General features: G+C 43.3%; 1 protein-coding gene across 4 annotated transcripts in view; it reads left to right on the forward strand.

Moving 5' to 3' along the window:
* The window catches only part of LOC117728805 (AT-rich interactive domain-containing protein 3B-like), a 46388-nt gene that overhangs the window by 1190 nt on the left and 23794 nt on the right, over positions 1-21404 (forward strand). For all 4 annotated transcript variants that reach the window (XM_034529667.1, XM_034529668.1, XM_034529670.1 and 1 more), the window contains exon 2: positions 547-1182. In XM_034529667.1, coding sequence (XP_034385558.1) covers positions 547-1182 — 636 coding nt within the window. The remainder of the gene's footprint in view (positions 1-546; positions 1183-21404) is intronic.

Consider the following 21404-nt stretch of genomic DNA (forward strand, 5'->3'; position numbering starts at 1 on the left):
TGATATCTGTGTGGACTCCCGAGATCGTGAAAGGTTCCTTCAGGATTACTTCAGATTACTTCAGTCCCCTCTTCTTCTTTTTTCTTGTGCAAAGGTTTGGCCTGGCTGCTTTGCAATGCTGGTAGACAGTGTTGGTGGACGATCCTGCTTCATTGTTTTCCTCGTTTACACATGTTCAGGTCTTTGAGTTTATATGTTGAACCTGAAAGCCTAAGCCACCAGAACACACGTCTCGTTTGTGTATATTAGCAAGTCAGATGTATCATTGTAGCTGAAGGTTTTTACAAGGTCCGCAGTTCAAACATTGACTAAATAGAGAGGAATTGTAATTTAGCAAGTTTCAGCTATATGAACCTGATGGAAATTATATAGATTCATTACCCATGTTATGGTGTTGTATACAATTATGGCTCCTCTGTTCAAGTCTCGCTTTGATTATTGTGTTTTTATGTGTGGTGGGATGCATTTCATTTCATCCTGTCAAAATAAGATAACGGTAATTAGATTTCAGCATGTCATCCATGGCTCCTTCTCTTCCTCCTACAGCCCAGCATGTCTCAGGAGCCTGGCGTGGCCTTTCCTCAGAGCACCTCTACTACAGGGGGGATGAAGCTGGAGGCGGTAATGGAGCAGCTCCAGCGCCAGCAGCAGGCCCGACTAGAAATGGAGCGCAAGGAGAGGAAGCTGCGAGAAGCCCACATCATGTATGCTCAGCAGGTTGCTGCCCAGCAGGCCATCCTGGCAGCTGCCCGGGCGTCCGGGGCCAGCTTCATGGGCAAAGGCCTGGCTGGGGTGGTCCCCGGTGGCGGGTTGCCTCCCAGGGTCTCCAATCAGAGCAGTGTGGACTCGGAAAGGGAGGACGACGAGGACAGAGGCCGGGATTCCGGGGACGACGACGACGATAATGAGATGATGGAAGGGGACGAGGGCAGCGATGAGGATGAGGGAAGTGCCAGCGGTCTGGAGTTCCTCCGCAAGCAGACCCTGGCTTTGCAGCAGAGTGCGTCCCGCATCGTGGCCCGGCCGTTTGGCAGTTACTCTGCGTCGGCCCCCCAGAGGGCCGCATCCCCGCCCATCAGAGTGAAGCAGGAACCCGATGAGGGCCTGTCTCCTGCGGGGCCTCACTCTGCTACCTCTCCTAACGGACAGGCGGATTGGGGCTTTGATGATCACTTCAGACAGGTTAGTGCCCAGCTTTGGCTCCTAGCCGCACCATCCATTATTATTTCAGTTCCTCTTTAAGTCTTTACCCAGTTATGTCTCTCCCCCTCAAACCAAAGCTATCTTCCTGTCATGTGTGCAAAGTTGGAATTTTCTTTTAAAAATGATTTTTGGACATAAAGATATCCCACTGCCAATCCTAATCTTCTTTAAAAACACTGTTTGTTGTTACCCTAATAGGGGTAAGTCGTCCCCCCCCCTTGAGGGTTTTGTTTAATATTTCAGTCCAGCAACTGCTTAATCTTGACTGTGTGACAAACCTCTCCAGCTGTTTAATCGTGAGACAATTCAAATCTCTGTGGATGGTTGAGCACCAATTGGCTTTTGTGGCTAAAAATCCTCCCTAAGTGAGTCCTGGCAGAGGGGGGTGGGGGTGTGTGTGCATGTGTGTGCGTATATGTGTGTGTGTGTGTGCATGTGTGTGTGTGTGTGTGTGTGTACACATATCCCTCCCCCCTCCCTCTTGGAGCTCTGGTTTGGCTCTGATCCAAGTAGCGGAGTCAGCCAGGGCAGGACCGCTGCTGTGAGGCTGTGGGTGGTTGGCCGGGTCAGCGCGAGGATTTTGGGTGGGTGGGAAGTTTGGATGTAGTACACAGTAGCAATCTGTCACACCCCCCTCCCGCCCCAACCCAAGAGTTTCGGCTGTGTGCCAAGTGCACTTTCCCTTGAAGGTAAATATTGCCTCAGCACAGTGTTACAAAACGCTGGAATGCCAACTGGGAACCAAGCCGAGCTACATGTGGTTCAGCATCATGGCTTGAGACGTAGCAGCTTAAAGGGAGCTCAGCAGCAGTGTGATATAAAAAGCCGTAGTTGCACTAGAGTGGGCAGTGTCGGAGGGCAAATCTGAGCTTGATTAGTGGGCTGAGGGTGCTCAACTATCATGTGTCTGGATTTTATTACTGTCTATTTAAAGGCAAATGTCTTTGAATGGTGCTTCTCTAGACCACATTTCCTAATTTAGGGAAGGCAGTAGTACAGAGGTGGGAGGAGGGGCGGTAGTAGTCCTGGTTTTATTATCATTGTATATCAACCAGAGCCTATGTCCTTAAAGGGATTAGCTGGAGATGATTCAAACACATTGCATGAATATGAGTATTGTATAGAATGGAGTTTTCATTGGTGTCGGAAAGAGTGAAGCAGTATTATGTCGGAACAGATGATCACAGCAGCAGAGTTGCAGCTGACCAGTGCCCTATCTGTGGCCCGGTGTCTTTTATTAGGAGAGGCGGGCCGAGCCTGGGGGATGGGGGAGGCATTATGGGATGAGAATTGGTCTGGCCTTTTTTGTTTTTTTGTTTCCTCTCTTTTATCTTTCCTGTCATTATGTCAGCTCTGCAGTATTTAATGACGGCTCATCTCTTCAGGCAGTTTCAGGTTGCACCGCTGGAGGGGGAGGGGGACAGTGGAGGCAGGGGAACTGTTTTTTGTGTGCTCTTTTTTTTTTGTTTCATGTCTTTTTTTGATGTCATTGTCTTCAAGAGGCCAGAGAGGAGCCTGGCAGATGCCGCAAATACCGACCACCTATAATAATGTAGGGAGCAGCTCATTTATTATATTCTAAAAAGCACTGACAGAGGCGATGTGGGATGGCCAGCTAGAAGAAACAAATGCACGGACGACCATTTACATTAACATTTACATTGCATGCGGTATGTGTGAATGCTGTGACCACTTCGATAGAGACCCTGTGATGTGCTTGAGCCACAGCAGACCATATACAGGCTTGTTCTGCTGATTTCATCCACAGCAGCAGAGAGACAAACCGGATGTTCATGTCCCATTTGCTAGTTCACCAATATGTGGCGCAAACTAAATCATATGTAGCTCTTAAACAATGGGTGGAACATGAGTGACACACCGCAGAATAAGAAGAAACAAACATCTTGTGTAAAGCGGTAATGTTTAGTTGCATGCGAGTTGCCAGCAACAACACTTGACTGACAACCATTTGATTAGTCTGTCTTGTAGTCCTGTACTCCTAAGTGTATGAGTGGCAAGGGGCCTGTACAGGTCAGATGGGGGTGGACAGACACGGGTAGCCAGTGTTTTCATGTCAGTGATGTATGTGTGGTGACCTCAGCTCTGTCCTAAACAGCAGAGTAAATAATTGTCAAACAAGGAGATGGACAAAGGTGTCGCGTGGAGAGAGAGGGATAGGGAGGGCAGCCGGCCAGCCTCAGCACTTTGGCCTCCACCACAGTGGGACAGAGGCTGCCTGACCCCTGTAATCCACCCACCCCCACCCCTCCTGCTCACATACGAATGTGCACAGGCCCCTTCCGCTTTTTGCGATAATCCCTCTGTGATTAATAGTTTTAATCATGCCCGTGGAACACAAATTGTGTCTTACGTCACACTGTAATGATTGTGACAGAGCGTGTGCGTGCGTGTGTGTGTGTGTGTGTGACACTGTTTGTTCCCCCTCTGTCCTCTGGCAAATGAGACAACGTGAAGGCGGTAAGCAGAGCATGTCCACATTTGAATTGCTATGATCACAGCGAGAGAGAAATGACAAGGCAAGAGGACGTGGAAACCGACATGAGTACATCACTCATCGCATCACAGTGTGGAATAATGCGCTTGACAGGCTTTAAACTTGGCATCAAGATGACATATCGGTGGCCACATTTGAATTATTCCCATTTGGAGCCTTGCATTAGTGCTCTTGTGTAATTGATATCCTATGATTCAATGAAAAAAAAAGTGTATCTTGAATGCTTAACACACAGTTTACATTACACAGTTCGCTTCAGACAAATAGACTAGCAGCCAAGAACGTAAGTACATTTTGATTGGACTAACATTTAGCGGGCTCAATTACAAGAAGCTGGATAATTACCCCCGACAATCTGATTAGATTTGTAGTTTGTCATTTGGTTTGGATCAGAGAGGTTTTTAATGAGGAAATACTGCCAACCTTAGACCAACCAAAGACTCAAGAAGTCAGTGCAAAAGCAGCAGTAGCATTAGCCTGGGCAGAGCGCAAGAAGGGACAATTTGGGTGAGGAATACATTTGACTCAATGTAAATGGTGGCCAACAAAGAGACATTGGTTTCTGGGGTGGGGGGCATCTGTTACTGCCGAGCCCCGTCCGTCGTTTGCCACCCTTGAGCCCTGCTTCTGTTGCTCGAGCACTGAAGCCTATCTGTTGAGCCATTGCTGTTGCATAATTTAGCTGTCGCCCCAGCAACACATCAGCCAGGAAGTGGGGAGCTGCACTGCACGGCTGCAGAGCAGCGATCAATGCAGATTGTGTGTGTGTGTGTGTGTGTGTGTGTGTGTGAGCTTTTAGAGGCAGGAATGTTTGGCCTCGTTTATGGTTCATTTATGACAAATGAGGTAGACCTTGTATTCAGCAGATGGGCTGAAGTTATCTGTTTTTAAGCGTGGTATGTGGAACAAATCTGCCCCCCTGCCAGTGCATCGGCCCACCCACTGCAGCGTTAATGGGAGGGCCACTGGACGTCTCATCACGTCTCTGTTGTGTCGCCCCACTGCCTGATGTGCACGTTCCGTGTTCGCCAACCTGACCCGTTTTCTGCTCGCTGAACGCAATGCCTCACATGCCATAACTGTCAGTGGGTTTTAAATGGTGTACTTAGTCTTATTCTGTTTACTGGACTTCCTGTTTGGCTGATGTAATAAGGCAGGAATTACCGTCTGACCCCTATTCGTACAAACCGCTTGCAAATGGAGGTAGTTCAGATGATAAATAATGAGGAAGGCTGAGGTCCATTAAAACATTTCACAATGCTTGCTCCGGACAAGAAGTGTAAGCGTGGCGTGTAAAACCTGTATTTTATCCTTCCTTTGCTCAAACTGTTGTGGAGCTACACGGGGAATTGAAAACGTCAACCCGGCCTGCTCACTCCTGCTCACTGACAACAATACTTTCATGTCACTATTTATACATTGTGTCACTGACGTGACCAAGAATCAAATAATTTTACAGTAAAGTAGCACTTATGGACAAACTCAAATGTCAGTACATCCTTTACTGTTCAGCACAGTTTAAGTGACGATAAACCCTTCAACAATATAAGGTTGGAAAAGTACATTTAACGGTTAAGTGCTTGTAAAATTGGGGTTCCTTTACCTTTTTTGTCGATGGAGAGGTTATTTTAAACTAAATAGAAAACTAATAAAGTCCCTTATTTAATTATCCTATGTGTTCCTGATGCACCTTCACTTGCATTTATTACCGCCCTTTACATTTTTTATTGACTCTTTAATTCCACACAAGGTTCTTTGTCTGGATGAATTATCGACTCCAAAATTATATTACTAATGGCATTTGGTATGAATGGGTCGGGACACTAAAGGGTTAACCTCATTTCCAAGTCCCCCCTTCCCCCACTGATCTCAATACAGATTAGCCAGTCTACAGGTGTCTTATTTTAACACAAAATTTGTGTCTGACCTGATGTGTCTTTCCCTCTTATAGACACGTCATACTTGTTCAACCAGAAGGACTTCAAAAATGAACTTCGATGTGTGCACTGTTTGCTTAAACAGACGGTTAAAAGATGCATGGTTGTATTGTTGTGTTGCATTCAAGCACTTCAGTTCATTTTAAGAAATGGGTTTTCAAGCGATCCACCGTCTAAATTCAGGCTTTATGAAAAAATAATGTCAGAAGTGATTCTACTTTTGCGTGTCTTTCTAATTAAGTGCTAAACTCTCGAAACACTCTTTTGGTAGTATTTTGAAGAGGAGCTTGTGGTGTTTACACATATGAGGCGTTGCTCTGGGATTTTCCAGTTTGTGTTTGTAGTTCAATGCTGCGTGAACCTTGCTTTGCCTCATCGACAGCAGGCCTTGGCTGGTCGGGTCGGATGGAGGCGACTGGGCTTTTAACTCTGGATTGCTTTTTTAAATGGCAGTTTTCTGATTGATGCTGCTCTTTGCGTACTGCCGTCTGGCCGGTATGGCTACGGTTGAATTTGTTTCAGGATGGAAACCAATAAGGGCCTGCACAATTAATGATGCGTAATTATATTTTGCAATTCCAGTTTCCAGTAGCGTTGGTGTCTTGGCAGTATTGGAACATTTAACTTCATTTGAATTGTCTGTTGTGTTTACAAACGGAAGAAATACAAATATATATGTATATATATGTGTGTGTGTATATATATATATATATATATATATATATATATATATATATATACATGTGTGTGTGTGTGTGTGTATATGTGTATATGTATATATGTATATATATATATATATATATATATATATATATATATTTTTTTTTTTTTTTAAACCATGACATGAATCATCAAAGTATTTATTAAAAGAGCCTAGCCTGTGAACTCTGTATGGCGCTGAACACATGATGCATTTAAAAAAATCAGCTGCCAAATATGTTTCTGGATTATCAAAAAATCTCCCATCTCACATTGTAGTATTGTATTACTATTTCAGTTACTATTTCAATGTGCTTAAGTGCAACTCTGCTGGCTCCAGTGACCTGCGCTTGCTCAACTGAGATTATTAACTTTTTATGTGTTTTTGTACGGTAGTGTGGATCACTCTGGCATGTATCTATTATACATGCCAGAGTGGGTGTGTTTTTTTTTTTTTTTTTCACATGCAAATGATGTTTTCAGTTTTATCCGAATAAGAGTGTTAAGTGTAATCGTGCTGGCACCGACCAGGCTTCATTTTGTGCTGACCTGCTCTTAACAGCCATGTGTGGACGATTCCCCCTGCCCAGAAATAGAGGTATTGAATTTAGTAGCTAGATGAAGGGGAGGAGGGAGACGGGGTTGGGAGATTGACTGGAAGGAGAAGAGGGGTTAGTGATCTGGTTCATGAGCTGCCCCACCCAGAGGAAACATTCCAGACGGAATTAAAGAGTTAACTCTTCAAACAGTGAACATTCCCACCGGGGGCTCCCAACAAGAGACAGGGGGTTTGATAGGGGGGGGGGCGCATGTCCGTGTTGTAGTCGGGCTCCTGATTGGTGATCTTTCAATTCATTTCACTCAGTGTCGCAGGGGCTGTAAAATAAAAAAGCCAAAGAGCCTGAATGGGAGGGGCTGAATGGGAGGGGCCCGCTGGTGCAGGCAGAGACACTTTCTTTTATTTTATTTCCAAAAGGACAGGCGTCTAGTCTCCTCATCATGGCCTGGTCTAACAGCACTAGCCATGATGATTCTGGATCTGGACTGTGTTCATGGAGTCCCTGGTCCTGCTTCCTTGACAGGATGCCTACTGTGCTCTCTATTGATTGCTTAAAAGTTACGTTTTCACTCTGCATTTGTGGTGTAGCGGACCGCGGTTGATCCTTGATCGGTACGGATCAACCCTCTTAACTGTGTAATTAATCTGTGGTTCACATGTGTGCCGATCTGCGAATTAATTACAGTTTCAGTGTGTAATAAAGTTTTGCTGACGTGATCGTTATCCGCCAATGTTCAGTAAAATATGTGATCAGCAACGTCGGCATTTATGCTTTTCTAGTCGCCGATTTCTGACGTTGTTCCAATGTAGACAACAGATCTGTGTTTTAATTGACAGGAGGAGAACATGGGTTGTGTGTTCAGGCTCTGTTCAGTGAATATAAGTATTGGGCGAAGGTAAATTATCATGATGTGTTCACATTTAATCTCGTAAAATTGCTTTTTAATAAATCCAGTTGTATGAAGGCGATGTTTTCAAAGTAATGTATATTTGAGATAAGTTGGGATCTGTTTACACTACCTCTAAGCATCTTATTATACATAATTAAAACCACTAATAAAAAGATTTATTAATCAATAAAAATACTCTTTTATGTATATAAATATATCTTTTATTTCCTTATTTGAATTGTGTGTTTTTTATGGGGCGAAGAAACGCTAAGTAAAGTTTAAGAATAATATTTTAGAATATGGACTTCAGAGTGGTTGAAATGTCAAAGAAGATGCGTTTTCCAGTAAAGTCTTCCTAGCGTTATGCCTGTTGAAATGAATGTAACATATCTATCATTTGTATGTCTTAATTTAATTAATTAAGAGGGGCAGCTGTGATCCTGATATAGATCATATTAGAACTTTCCCCATTTCTCATGTTTATATCTCCCACAGAGTCAGAAAACGCAGCTGTTACGACTTTGAAATGCTCATTTCCTTTTGTGGCTTTATTATCTATATGCGTTGTTGATTTGCATTGTGGGCATGTTTGCGTAAAGTTGGGCCCCTGGAAGTCTGATTGTTCCACACCTCCATTCAGACCTCAGTTGACTTGCACTAGCCCCTTGAATAACAAAAATGTCTTCGGGAGAGGATGTATGCCGTGCTCCTCACAACAGACCCATTTTATCCTGCCTTGCCAAATGTACCTGCTCAGAGCACACAGCCTTCTTTTAATGAAGGTGTCTGCCTTTCAGCTGCTCTAATCGCCCCGGCAACTTCCTCCGAATTACTTGTTGGATGACCCCTCCATGCGCACCATCGCTGAGGGCCACGCTGCTTGTCTCATTGAATTGAAAGGCAAAAAGTTCTAATTTAAATGCAAATGTTGTACGTCCATTAGATATGTCACACTTTTCTCTTCTTTTTTTCACCCCCAAATCAACCCTAGGGGATTGACTTCCTTGCTTCTAATGGAAACTGAGCTACTGATGCCTGCTGTAATTTGATCAGTTGCTAGTGAAACCACAAGCCCCCCCCCCCCCCCCCCCCCCACACACACACACACACACACACACACACACACACACACACCACTGCTGGTTCCATTCGTCCTTTACAACCACTCCCACTCAGCATATCTCAACACCTGCCCTTTAATGAAGGCAAACACAGAAAGGGGAATAGCCAAATGAAACTCAGACAAACAAAGACATCCACCAGCCCCTTCTGGCAGCTGCATCGAGGTAGAGCCAAGGTCAAATGACACTGTTGAGCAAAGTCTCCTTGAGTTTTATATAGGCTGACTGCATATAGTGATACATACAGTGCACATGTATGTAGACTGCTGTTCACACTGTGTGCTCTACTGACCCTTGGCACGGTATGCGATGTCCTGTGGTCCTTACACCATGTACAGCGATGTTTAATATGTACTTTGTGGTTAACTTGTCGGGCTGTCTTTGCACCACTGCTCGCGTGGTTCCTTCTTTGCATCCCTATGATACCTAAAGGGATATTGATGCAAAATATTTCCAGCATGAAAACATGTCAAGTGTAATCGTCTTCTTAAAATATTTTGGCACACAAATTCATTGCAACAATATGATGATCAAAGCTGGGGTCCGTAACATTAGAGAAACCAGCTCTATTTTTATTTTGAATGGTCCAACCGATAAACCCAGCCTATTGTTGGCAACTCTTTTTCCAATGAAGTAGCTTGTAGCACAACCTCCAAATGTCGCTAATTATAGCATAGTCACCAAAATGATACTCTTTTCAATACATTAGTGTTTGTTCTTTTTTCTTTTGCTAAATAAGCCTTACTTCTCAACTGTAAAACCAAGCAATTCCATACGCCTAAATAAAAAAAAGTCTTATTTTTACTCGACAGCTTTTGTAACTTGTGTGTTGTCAACACATTCGGACTAGTACAAAAAAAGCATTGCACAATGATTCCATGTCAAGGGACTAAAATAACCATATACAGGGGTTTATGTCGTTAAAACCTCCAAATTGTAGGACTGCTCAACGTAGATTAAGTCAGATAAAGTTTGCTGAACATTGTGCGATATTTTATTTCTTTTTACCATCAGCAGAAAGGGTGTTCTTTTTTTATTATGTTAACTTAATAAACTTAAGTTCAATGATTAAATGGTTTGCATTTAGGGTGTAGCCTGTGTCATAACAGGGACATGAAGCAGTGACATTAATGCAAAAGATACGGTTTCTTTTGGCTTCTGGCCTCCAACGTTGCTCCTTGTAGAAAAGTCTAGGCAGCGAGGAGGTGTGGAGGTGAAGAGTTAGAGTTGTCTAGTCAGTCACTTTTCTTGGCTGCCTCCTCAGACTGCTTTGGCTGAGCTCCAGGCTGTTGTCGGGCCTGCAGGTGCTAACTGGGCCACTGTGTCAAGGCCCTTGGGTAAACACCGCAGAGAAGGAGGTGAAAGAGGTACGGGAGGCTTTCCTTTCACTTCAGCCTACCGGCTTTTCAGTCTGCACAGTCATCACGCTGCCTGCCAAAACCAAAATCCCATGTAGTTTATAATAGCATGTGGCCGAGTTGTTTGGCTGCCAAGTCTTCAAACGCAAGCCACGTGTAATCACGTGCTTGTAAGAGGCAGCTACCAGCAGAGGAGGAAGGAAAGGAGAGAAGAAAAAAAAAAAAAGGTCCTGGCTGCAGCCCAGGAAACGTCACATTACACTGAAAGCAATGTGTTCACAACTCAGCTTCCAACATTTACATTCTACATTCAGGGCCGCGCACCCCTCCCAAAGCGACTCACTTCCTGAATCACAATCGACACAAGAAAGCTAAGAGTAAGCAGCGTGTCTGTCAAATCCTTAATGTTGTGCTGCCGTAAAAGCAGCTTCTTTCATAAAGGGGGAAAAACACAATCCCTGCTAGCGTGAGCAAAGTCCTGCCCCCTCTGAATCAGTCAACTGATGATTTGAATAAGATTTGTATCATCAGTTGGTCATTTTGTCAATGCTCTTTATCCTTAATGACTTGTTTCCCAGAAGCTCATGAATCTCTGGTGAATGCAAGATAGATTTTAAATGGTGTTTTTGTGTAACTCTTTGTTAAAAAACTCAGTTTTCCAGATTGTTTGATTTAATCAACGAAACCGCATGAGCGTTAGGCAACTGAATTTCCTCGTGCTGAATTTCATCCCCATTTTCAGTTTATGCATGTAGCTTTACAAACATAAACTATTTGAGAGACGGGAACGTCGGACCCTTTTTTTTTAGATTCACATTTGCATGTATGTTTGCGGCACACAAATGGCCGGCTGCACCACTCGTACGTGAATGTGTGGAATCATTTTCAGATGACAGAAAAAAAACATCGGGCTCTGACCTGCATCTGATCTGGTTAATAGACTATCACACTGTGAATAGCACTATGGACCATGTCAACTGCAATCAATAATTTCAAAAGCCACGTTAGTAAATGATTAAAGAGTGGGACAGAAAATTGAATTATTAACAGCATGGACTGCAGGGAATAGAGGTTATTATAAGAACTACATGGCGTTGCACGTGGAGGCCAATCATATCGTGCTTGATGTCCTTCAGTGTGATGGAGCCTGCAGTTTTTTTTTATTTCCCTTTGCACTTTTGTTATTTGACAGCAGAAATCTAATCTTGCCACTCGTCTCGTCCAGATCTTGGTGGTAGTAGCAAATATAATAGCAGGTACCGACTGAGCCGGGAACGTGTCCTTTTCTGAAATTTACATAACCACAAGTATCAGATCACAAGGCTCTTTTCTAACAAACATCAGCATATTAACGTGGAACACGGTTCAATAATGTTTGTGGCAGATTTGGGGATGTCCCAACCCCCAGTGGAGCCAGCCTTGATTTACCATCTGGTCAAACAAAGACATCTCAGGTTTTCCTGCCCTAAATAAATGTGATTAGAAAAACCTGAGGAAGCTTTGAGAGGATGTGTAGTCGGAGCTTTTGTTTAAAAAGATTAGAGGTAGAATCTACCAAACGACTGATGGAACACAATTTAATGCATTTGGAGGCAGACTTGATCATTAATACTTTGGAATGGGACACAGTAAAGCGCATTGAATTTCACATGCATTACTTTGAGTGAGCATACCAATAAAAATTAAGGCAAATTAGATCATCAAATAGAGTTACTTGTGCATCATGGAGGTTGCGCGGCTGAAAACTCCTCTTTTATAGCGTTTAGTTTAAAACGATAACGGCATATAGGCTGGCTGCGTGCCATCGAAGCTGAATTAAATTAAAATAAGGCTCAGTACCCTGCAAACAGCTGCTTACCTGTGATTCTGTAACTGGAAACCCTGTCTGTCATTGCATTATTTGTTTAGTTTTTTTGCTGCTGTTGTGTGACATTCAATACTGTCTCTTTGCTCTGTTATCAATATAATGTTCATTGCTGCTGCATCAGCCCAATTTCCCTGTGAGAATCATTAGTTGTGTCTTATCTGATCCTACATACTGTATTTCAGTGGTGTCTCTATATGGATTGAACTGCAGCACAGAAGTATAAAACTGCTAGTGCAAAACGGCTGTCAATAATTTAATTACATAGTTTGACTAAGCATAATCATTGAAGTGCCAAATGTCATTTCTTCTTAAACCAGCTTTGCAGAGAGGCGACTTAAAGAGTTTACAACATAATCTGTGTTTGTGAATGTCACTACAATATGTATGTTCATATGAAGATCAAGCGAACGATTTAATCACTGTTCCAACGTATATTGCTCAAGAATGAGCTTATATGAAATAATTTTTGTTGGTGCCCGTTTGTGAAGCAGCAAGTCCTTGGTTGGTTTTCTTGCACTTTTAGCATGGCTACTTTTCTTATTTAAAGCTGATCCACTGACAAAGAAATGACCAAAATGGAAATTCAATTATTTTTGTGCACACATCTCATCCCCAACCATGCTCATATTATCACAATATTAACCGTCTATATTACCGTTGCACGTCAAGTGGCTGGTCGCATACAAGTCCAGTTTTGAGTTCATGGGAAATGTCTTCCAATTTCCAAACTCGTCGAGTGTAAATGACAGAAATTATAGGATGGCAATTTTATTTTGTATTTTGTAACCAATAGACTTCATAGCTTCTTGCTAACATTGTTTGCATAATGACTGCATGACTTCCACAGCAACGTCACTCTGAATGTTTTCTTAAATATTTTTGGCTCAATAATTTCCACGTTTTTGTCGTCTCTTTTGTTTTTAAGCCTCCAGTAGAGATGTAGTGGCTCGTTGGCCCCTGGAGATGAGCTCCAGATGCATGACGGGCTGCATCATCCCAGCCAGGGTCCCTGGGGGGGGTACAGGCCTGTCAGAGGTGGAATGCCCCTGCACACTTAACGCTAGCTGAGAGGAAACAGATACCGTTGGCTTTGGGCGGAGAAATAGCTCCCTATCGATTAGACTCCACAGAAAGCTGTGAATGCGCTTATGGTTTGAACATTTGATACTGCAGATTCAGAGAGATCATCATAACAATAACTTCTCTGATGGAGGAACCACCACCACCAAACGGCCAGATAAAACAGTAATTTATCCATTTGACTGCACACGCCATGACCTCTGTCATTTCATATGCAATGAGATGTGATATGGCCTAATTGCAGTGAATGATTTAAAAATAATAATAATTTTTAAAAAGTGTTGATTGTGACTGTTCAGATCCCGGTGCTGTCATCGTGATGAGAATGTATATAAAGGCCTATCACGTCCGTGTGATGTCTCCAGCTTCCATTAGCATGGGGGTGAAGTGGATGCTTGCTCTTTCAGAGATGTGAGATATGCAAGGTATTTTTAGCCAAAGCTTTTAACCCAGAAGAAACGGCTAATAGCTGCTTTGACCTGAATGAGCCATATAACGTCTTGCTCAAAGCCCCATTGATTACACGGCGCCCCCAAAAAATGTGTGGTTTTATTTGACAATTTGTTGAACCTAAATGTGCTGCGAGAGTTTACGTTGTTGTCCTTGAAATGAGGACTGCTTTGCATATTTGGGACAACTTAATAAATGTCACTGTACACTTCACAGAGCAAAACAAATGGCGTTCTAATGGAGGTCTAGTTTATCTTATGGGCCCGAAGCACCGCGGGAAAGGGTTAACTCTGGAGAGTACTGTATGTGGTGGCACAGATGTGATTCACTAAAATGTTTGTTCTGCCTGTGAAAGGGTCTTTGAACCAATGAGTGTGAACTTCTGGCCACACCAGCCTATAAACGATGCATTTGTGTGAGGCAGCGAAAGGGGCCAGCTAGTGTAATGGGGGATGGGGCCTCTGCCTGTGGAATGTGGTGTCTTGGTGAAAGGGCTGGAGCTGAACAAATGCAGTCAGTTTATTTGGCAAACCAGAGTTGCTGGTCACCAACAGACATGTTTACTCAGGAACTAAATATGCACATCCACCCTTTTCTTTCAGACTTCGGTCTCTCTCTCACACTTTTGTTTTTTCAATTTAAGTGGCTGTATTGACATGCCTGCGGACAATATAAACTTGCTAAAGGATGTTTACAAAAACAAGACTATACTCCAATTATATATTTTTTTAAAAATACAAAAAGGGGAGGGCAAACAAAATGCTATGTATAGGAATAATATAATATCTAAATACATATCTCTTTCTCTTCTTCTTTTCTCTCTCTCTCTCTCTCTCTCTCTCTCTCTCTCGTGAAGTTGAATGAGGTGAAGTTTTTCTTCTGCATGTGCCTGCCTGCCTATTTTCATTCTGTCTTTCTATCTGTGACGACCCCCCCCCCCCCCCTCTTTTTTTTTCTCTCTGTTTCTCTTTTTCAGCTTTGTAATTGGAGTGATTAATGGAGGGAGGGGTGGTCTTGCCTAAAGGCCTGTTTTTCAGTGGCCTGTTTAGAGGTGCCGGAGCAGGTACCAACACGTTCTCCCCCTGGACGTTTAGCCCCTTCGTCCCTGCCACTTTGTCTCTTCCCCCAAAATCCAGAAATATGCTCCAGCCACAAACGGGGCGTCAGGCGTTCCCCCGGGGTCCTGTTCGCCGCTGCTGGGCCTGCTCTCATGTGATATGTGACCTTTTTTAGTAATTCCTAATGAGAGCAGAGAATCTGCGGTAGATCTGTTCGTAAGCAGGACCTCTGCCATATGTCCCCCAAGTGGCAGTGAGATTTACTTCCTTCTCGTTGCACATGGAATTATGATTAGCCGGAGCCTTTTGTTGGCGGTTGTGTGTGGGCAGCTCACCATGAGATCTTTTACAGTAGTTTGCGGACAAAGGACGCCATCAGCTCATCTCCGCCCGCCTCTCACCCACTAACCCCTCCCCACGCCAAGCCGCAATAAATGATCCACGGGGTCCCGCTGTGGGATCAAGGCCCCAATTATTTGATTTGGATTAGAGAGACAATGCTCGTTTTTACAGACATGCTGAGAGGAAGCAGATTCGCTTTCTTTGGAAGACTAAAGGCATCTTGTTGTCAAGGAGATGAGGAAACGGGCTTACGTGTGTATATATATGTATAATCTGCTTTAATCACAGTTCCAATTCTCTTCACAAATAAATGTACAAAGTTGTCTTTATTTCTCTCAGGTCGCTACATTTTAGAGAAAATTTAAAATGTACCAAAATAAGCAAGTTTAACTGCCAAGCATGTGCGCAACCTCTTTTCTTGCTTCTCGCCTTTCATCACTATTGTTGGCTGCCATCCAGATTTCTGCTGGAGTCCTTGATTGTGATTAAATTACTGCCGCTGTGTCTGTTTAAAAGATTTCCCCTGCTGAACTGTTTTGACAGCCAGCAATTTGGCTAAAAAAGATTAGTCCGGGAATGAGATGTTAAGAGTACCTGTGGGATGAGGGGGGCTCTCCTGTTATTGTGAGGTCCTGTTACTGGTGTACAGGAATGTTGGTGATTTTCACTAGCCTCCTCACTCCCTGTGTCTGTATTCTGGCAGAGCTCGCGTTGAGTGCACAGTGACATTTTGTGTACCCTTTACCAGCTGCAGTTGCTATAGGGATTTTGCCTGTATGTGCATGTATTTAGTTTTTTTTATTGAGCATGGGAGTGGCTGTTTACACACTTTTTTCTTTTTTTTTTCTTCTTCTTCTTCTTAGATAGCTGCAATTTGTAGAGGGTTTAGCCATGGAAACCTGCACTCTGTTAGTCAAAGTTAGGGTGTCCTTTTGGAGGTGAAGGGGTTAGGTCACCCTGGGAGCTGTGATCCTGCCCTCAGCTCGGTTTCCCTGGCGTGGCGGTAGATGACTGAGGATGATGAGTATTGACGTGTGCTGTGAGATTGCGTCCGGAGGGGGCTGGGGACTTCCCTGTGTTTGCACATCCAGGGCTATTGATTTGCCTCGCGTTCAATGGCTGTGGCCCAGGGGGACTTGGTCTGCAGTGTGGAGGGAGGGGGGGGGGGACGCAGAGAGCCATGACAGTAGCTCGGAGAGGGAAGACAGGGGGTTAGGGGTTTGGCTCAGGGCTAACAGGGCTCTAATATGGCACGTGCCTCTCTTCATTAGGCCTTGTTTAGTCTGCAGGGTTCAACTGGCTGGCTGCAAAACAACAACCGTTTTCAGGTCTGCTCCTCATTTCAGATGCGAGTCACCCAGTCTATTAGCCATAGTATAATGGGCTATTAAATTGTTTACTAAATTGTTTACTAAAGCACAAAATAGTTTTCCTTTTTTTTCTCTCAAAGTGCAGCCGATTAACTTTTAAAATGTACAACACTGAGTGTGAATATTCCAGTATTGCTTTTAGGGTCGGGGAAAAAAAAAATATATATATATATATATATATATATATATATATATATATATATATATATATATATTCTTAGATGCAATGCGGTTCTCTCTTGAACGATTATGACTCAGAAAACTCAATCGAAAATGTCTAACTCAATTCATAACGTTATGATTGCTTTTAACAGTTCTGTGACACAGAGGTCTGGAACAGTCATGTGCATTTAAGATAAATCATGTATATAAACATTTTTGATGCATCAAGATGAATCTATGATCGTTTTATAAACGCATCGTCACCCTCAGAATGGAAATCAAATCAGGATGCGCCTCCAGAGTCCCATCCCAGTATTTTTATCGCTTTTCCTTTTTCAAACCATGTTTCAAACCCACCCAGCTTTTATTATCCTGAGATGATTCCCAAAGTGAGTCGAAGTGAGTATTTCCTTAGCTCAGGGGCTGCTATTTGAGCCCACTCAACCTCCTACTGGAAGAGGGAAGGCACAAATCACGTGATGCCGTTATTAAGAATGAGCCTCTTCATCTAATAACAGCTCCACTATCAAATTGGAGAAGTGCTGTCAACATCCTGAGCAATCAATGTCATCCATCCCCCACTCCCCAAGCAGCAGCCATTAACCCTTCTTGTTCCGGCATGCCTGGTCTCACTAAAATGGTGGCTCTACTCCAGACATCTTTCTATAATGGCTGCGTAGAATTACCCCCGAGCCATGTATCGACATTCAAATGGGAGAGTGTGTTTTTGCTGTTTGTCCGGTGCGGATGGAGGGATATGCAAAAAATGTCAACTTGTTGCAGACTGAGGGTTGACTGACAATAATGGCACGTGACGATACAATCCAGACGTATGGATTTCACAACTGGGGTGCAGTCAAATGTCAAGATTTTGTTATACTTCACAAACTAATTTAACGTCACCGCTAGAATTACAGTGGAGGGTGTAGTATGATCCACTTTTTACAAACTCCAGAATGATACAACATAATGCCCATCCCCCCCCACCGGTACACCTCGGCAATGACCAGCTCTAGCTCACTTCTGGTCATCTACATTATTCCTACCCATGATTTGGTGCTGTGCCAGTCAGTCACGTATGGCCATAATGTGATTAGACCACCCACCGCCTGGCCAGTAAACCTGCTAATGGGGACATGAAGGCTTCTGTTCATCCTGCACCCAGCAGCACTAGCATATGTTGACAATGCATATACATAGACACACATGGTTAATGATTTATTTGAATATTATAATTTAATTTGAACTGACAAAAATTGTAGTTTAAATAAATGTACTCTAAAATAACTGCCTATAAGCGACCTTAACTCTTACAAATAAAAAGATGTATAGAACATAATACATTTACCTAAAGATGTGTGCTATGAACACTTCATTTGAAACCATTCAGAATGATAAAAGCCCCTGCTTGTATGCCCCTGTCATGACTGGAGGTAGGGTGTGGGAACTTCTTTCTTTAAAGAAGTCCTTTCTGGGTGGAGCACTGGATGTGATGAAGGGGCAGAGGTGACTGATCATAAGGAGTGGTCCAAAACATCAGTATCCACTCGTAACTTGACAAAAAACGCAACGTAGTGTTAACATTCCTCAGCTGACCGAGGTCTCAATTCGAGAGCCGACATGTCTATTCATGGTTAACGGCTTCCATGTTTCAATTGCTTTTTTTTTTTTTCTTGCTTTTTTTTTTAAGCGGCCAGAGAAGCAGACTTTTCCTGTGAATGCAATTCAACTTGTTTGCAGAATTCAACTTCTCAACAAACGCAAAGAATCAATGGTAGTTTTGAGCTCCCAAAGGTTTACCGTCATCCAGTCAGCACACACACACACACACACACATGTTTGTTGCAGACGCCTGCTTTGTCGTTTTAAGATGCTTTGGTTAAGTCTTCTGGTTAAAATAATTGCCGACGTTGAAAGCATATCTCTGTTTCTTATTCAGCAATGGTTTTATTTTTATTTGGTATCTTTACCGCCATCTATCCTTTCCGAATCAATTTGATTCAGTGGAACCGATGTGATTTAAAAAAATTTTATACTTTTCCCACCAAATGGATATTAAAATAACATGCTGATAATGATCACATTATTATATGTTGTTTTTGTCTCTCACCTCTATCTACAAAAGTGCACATTTTAAAGTAACAAAACCGATTTGCTGGAGTAGTTTTTGTACTAAACTAGGATTAAAGATGCGTCTCCTGTAACTGCAACGACTGAATCATGAGGAAAAATATGAATTATATTTAAGTCATACATGATCAGTGAGAGTAAAAGATCTGTCTAGCAGTCCTCTAAATCTGTGTCACATCTGTGGTTGTTCCATTCATTTGAAAATGGGGCACCTCGTAAAATACAGCTAAAGCGGAGAAGAGGATGGAGCAGGAAGCCAGAGCCCGACACCGACTGGATGGTGGGGTTCTGTCCACTTTTTTTAGACCTTTTTGTTCTCGCTTGATGTCAGGAACACCTTGACCTCTGCGCTCCCATAACACAGTGTCCCTCGTGGAGGCATTAGTGTGTACATAGTGTTTGCGTGTGTGTGTAGGTGTGCATGTGGTTTGGATGTAAACACATTTGTGTTCACCTCACAAATCCAAGGCCAGTAACACAGCAGCCATTGGATGTTGTTTTGTAGCTTACATCCGATTATTGTGGTCTGGGAGTGATTTCTATTGTTGGAAGGGAAGGCTCATAGTAAGTTACTTCGGATAAGAGCCAGGGATGTCTGTTAAGCATGTATTGGGCATTATAAATGACCAAACACAGTACAGTTAATAAAACTATCAGCGTGTCCTATATGGACACACGCGGGCCATACTGTTGCAAGGATTATCCATTTTTTTGAATTTAAGATATTTTACAGCCGAGACAATCCAACAAAGGTTTATCTACCTGAATTGATATTTTGTACATGGGAGTATAATTATATGCTGACAAGCAGAATGATGATGTTTCCCGTTCAGCTTTATGGCTCCCTGTTTGGTTACTGCGACTAAGATTACATATAGCGTCGACCTCTGGCCACTGAATAGGGAACATCCAGCATGTATAAAAGCTGCAGAAAGCAACGTTTTTTTTCTTTTCTTTCATGCATGAGCTAGCATGTGAGATTATGCATGGCTGCAATCTGAACTATCTGCTGTTTATAATCATTTATAATGGTTAAAGGTTAACAGAGGCAGTCAGATTGCGTGCAAAGGTCCATAAGGCCTCCAAATGTACCACACGGTATATTTACCTTCACATGGCGATCCTGTTGTAATCTCTATGACATACTACAGATAATGTAAATTGACGGCGAAATGCATTTCTGATGAGGAATGAATAATGTTTGGGGAATAATTTCCAGCACAAGATATCTGCTGAGAAGCCGATGTGATGAAATAATTGCTTTTGAAAGTAGATAGAACTCTCACTTTTGAGGGGAGAGCAATCTCCTGGTATTTCTTTGAACATTGGACTTCAAATATTAGTTTTCTCCTACTCGAAATGAAGCATTTGGGAACTAAACTCATTGGGGAAATCAACATTATTGACTTAACGATATTGACAGTAAGCGCAGTTAATTTCCCTCCTTTTATAATGCTGACTATTTTGTGGCGGGGTTTTGTTTTAATGTGGAAGGGAGGGTGTTCGCAGTTATTTATGTATGTGCAGATATGTCATTTTGTAAAACTAAAAGGCCGAACCGACCCCGAAACGTCCCATTTTCAGCGGGTTCTAAGTTGATGGCTGGTCAGTATTTGTTTAGGGAGCATGGCTGTTGACAACCGTTACACGTACAGAGAGTGAGAGGGTGAAAATGACTTGCTCTCAGGGGCCTTGACAACCTTTGCCCTCCCGGCTCTCGTTTCAGGCCTTGTAATTGCCACTGACCAATGGGCTCCCGTTTGAAACTGGACCCCGGGCTGCAGCTATTAACGTCCCCCTCCGAACGGATCTTGTTTTGATTCCTGATGCTTTTATAGGTTTTGTCTTTAGGAGACATTCCTGGTCGGCACATACCGTGCACCCCTTTCTACCCCCTATTTCCCTTCCTTCCCGTCTTGTGGGGCCATTGCCTCCTCCCCCCACCCCCTTTGCCTGCTTGCACTCACAAACATACACACAGCCATGATCAGCCATTGCAAATGTGTATGTGTACGCGTGTTAGGGCTATTGACCAGTCCGCCCTCCCCTGGCCCCTCCTGACAGCCAGCTACACTCCATGAACTTGGCCACCCGTCACAGCTGCGTTAAGATTGAAGGATGGGGGGCCCTTGTATCCAGCTGGGTCGGAAGACATGGGTGGGGGCAGGGCAGGGCAGGCCCAGATGCAGATGGTTTAGGTCAAATGGAGATGTTTGAGGATGAAGGGGGAGGGGCACACAGGGGCTCAGGGGCACAATAACTCCAGAGGTTACTCCTCCAACCCCTGGAAAAATGCACTTTTGGAGTTTGAGTATGTATTGGTGTTCATGTGTTTGTGTTGCAGGATGTTGGTAGTTGTTGTAACTAGCTTAGAGTTTGCTCTTCTCTTCTTTCTTCTTTTGCCGGACATTACCTTTTTCACCCACGGTCATTGTCAACCTGATGGATTCTTTGCTAGAACTCAAATGAACATACTTTAGACAAAGAAATGTTGGAGGTCAAAGTCCATTCTTAAGAATTACAAATGTGCAACGAGGTTAGTGGTGGAGCAAAGTCCCCGCTTCACTTCCAGCCAGGGACCTCAGTTGCAAAACAAACGTGTCCCTCCCCCCAACCTCCATGTTTCCTGTTTCTATATCTGCGGTCACACTTTAATAAACGAA

The sequence above is a fragment of the Cyclopterus lumpus genome, chromosome 3, assembly GCF_009769545.1.
Source record: "Cyclopterus lumpus isolate fCycLum1 chromosome 3, fCycLum1.pri, whole genome shotgun sequence".
NCBI lineage: Eukaryota > Metazoa > Chordata > Actinopteri > Perciformes > Cyclopteridae > Cyclopterus > Cyclopterus lumpus.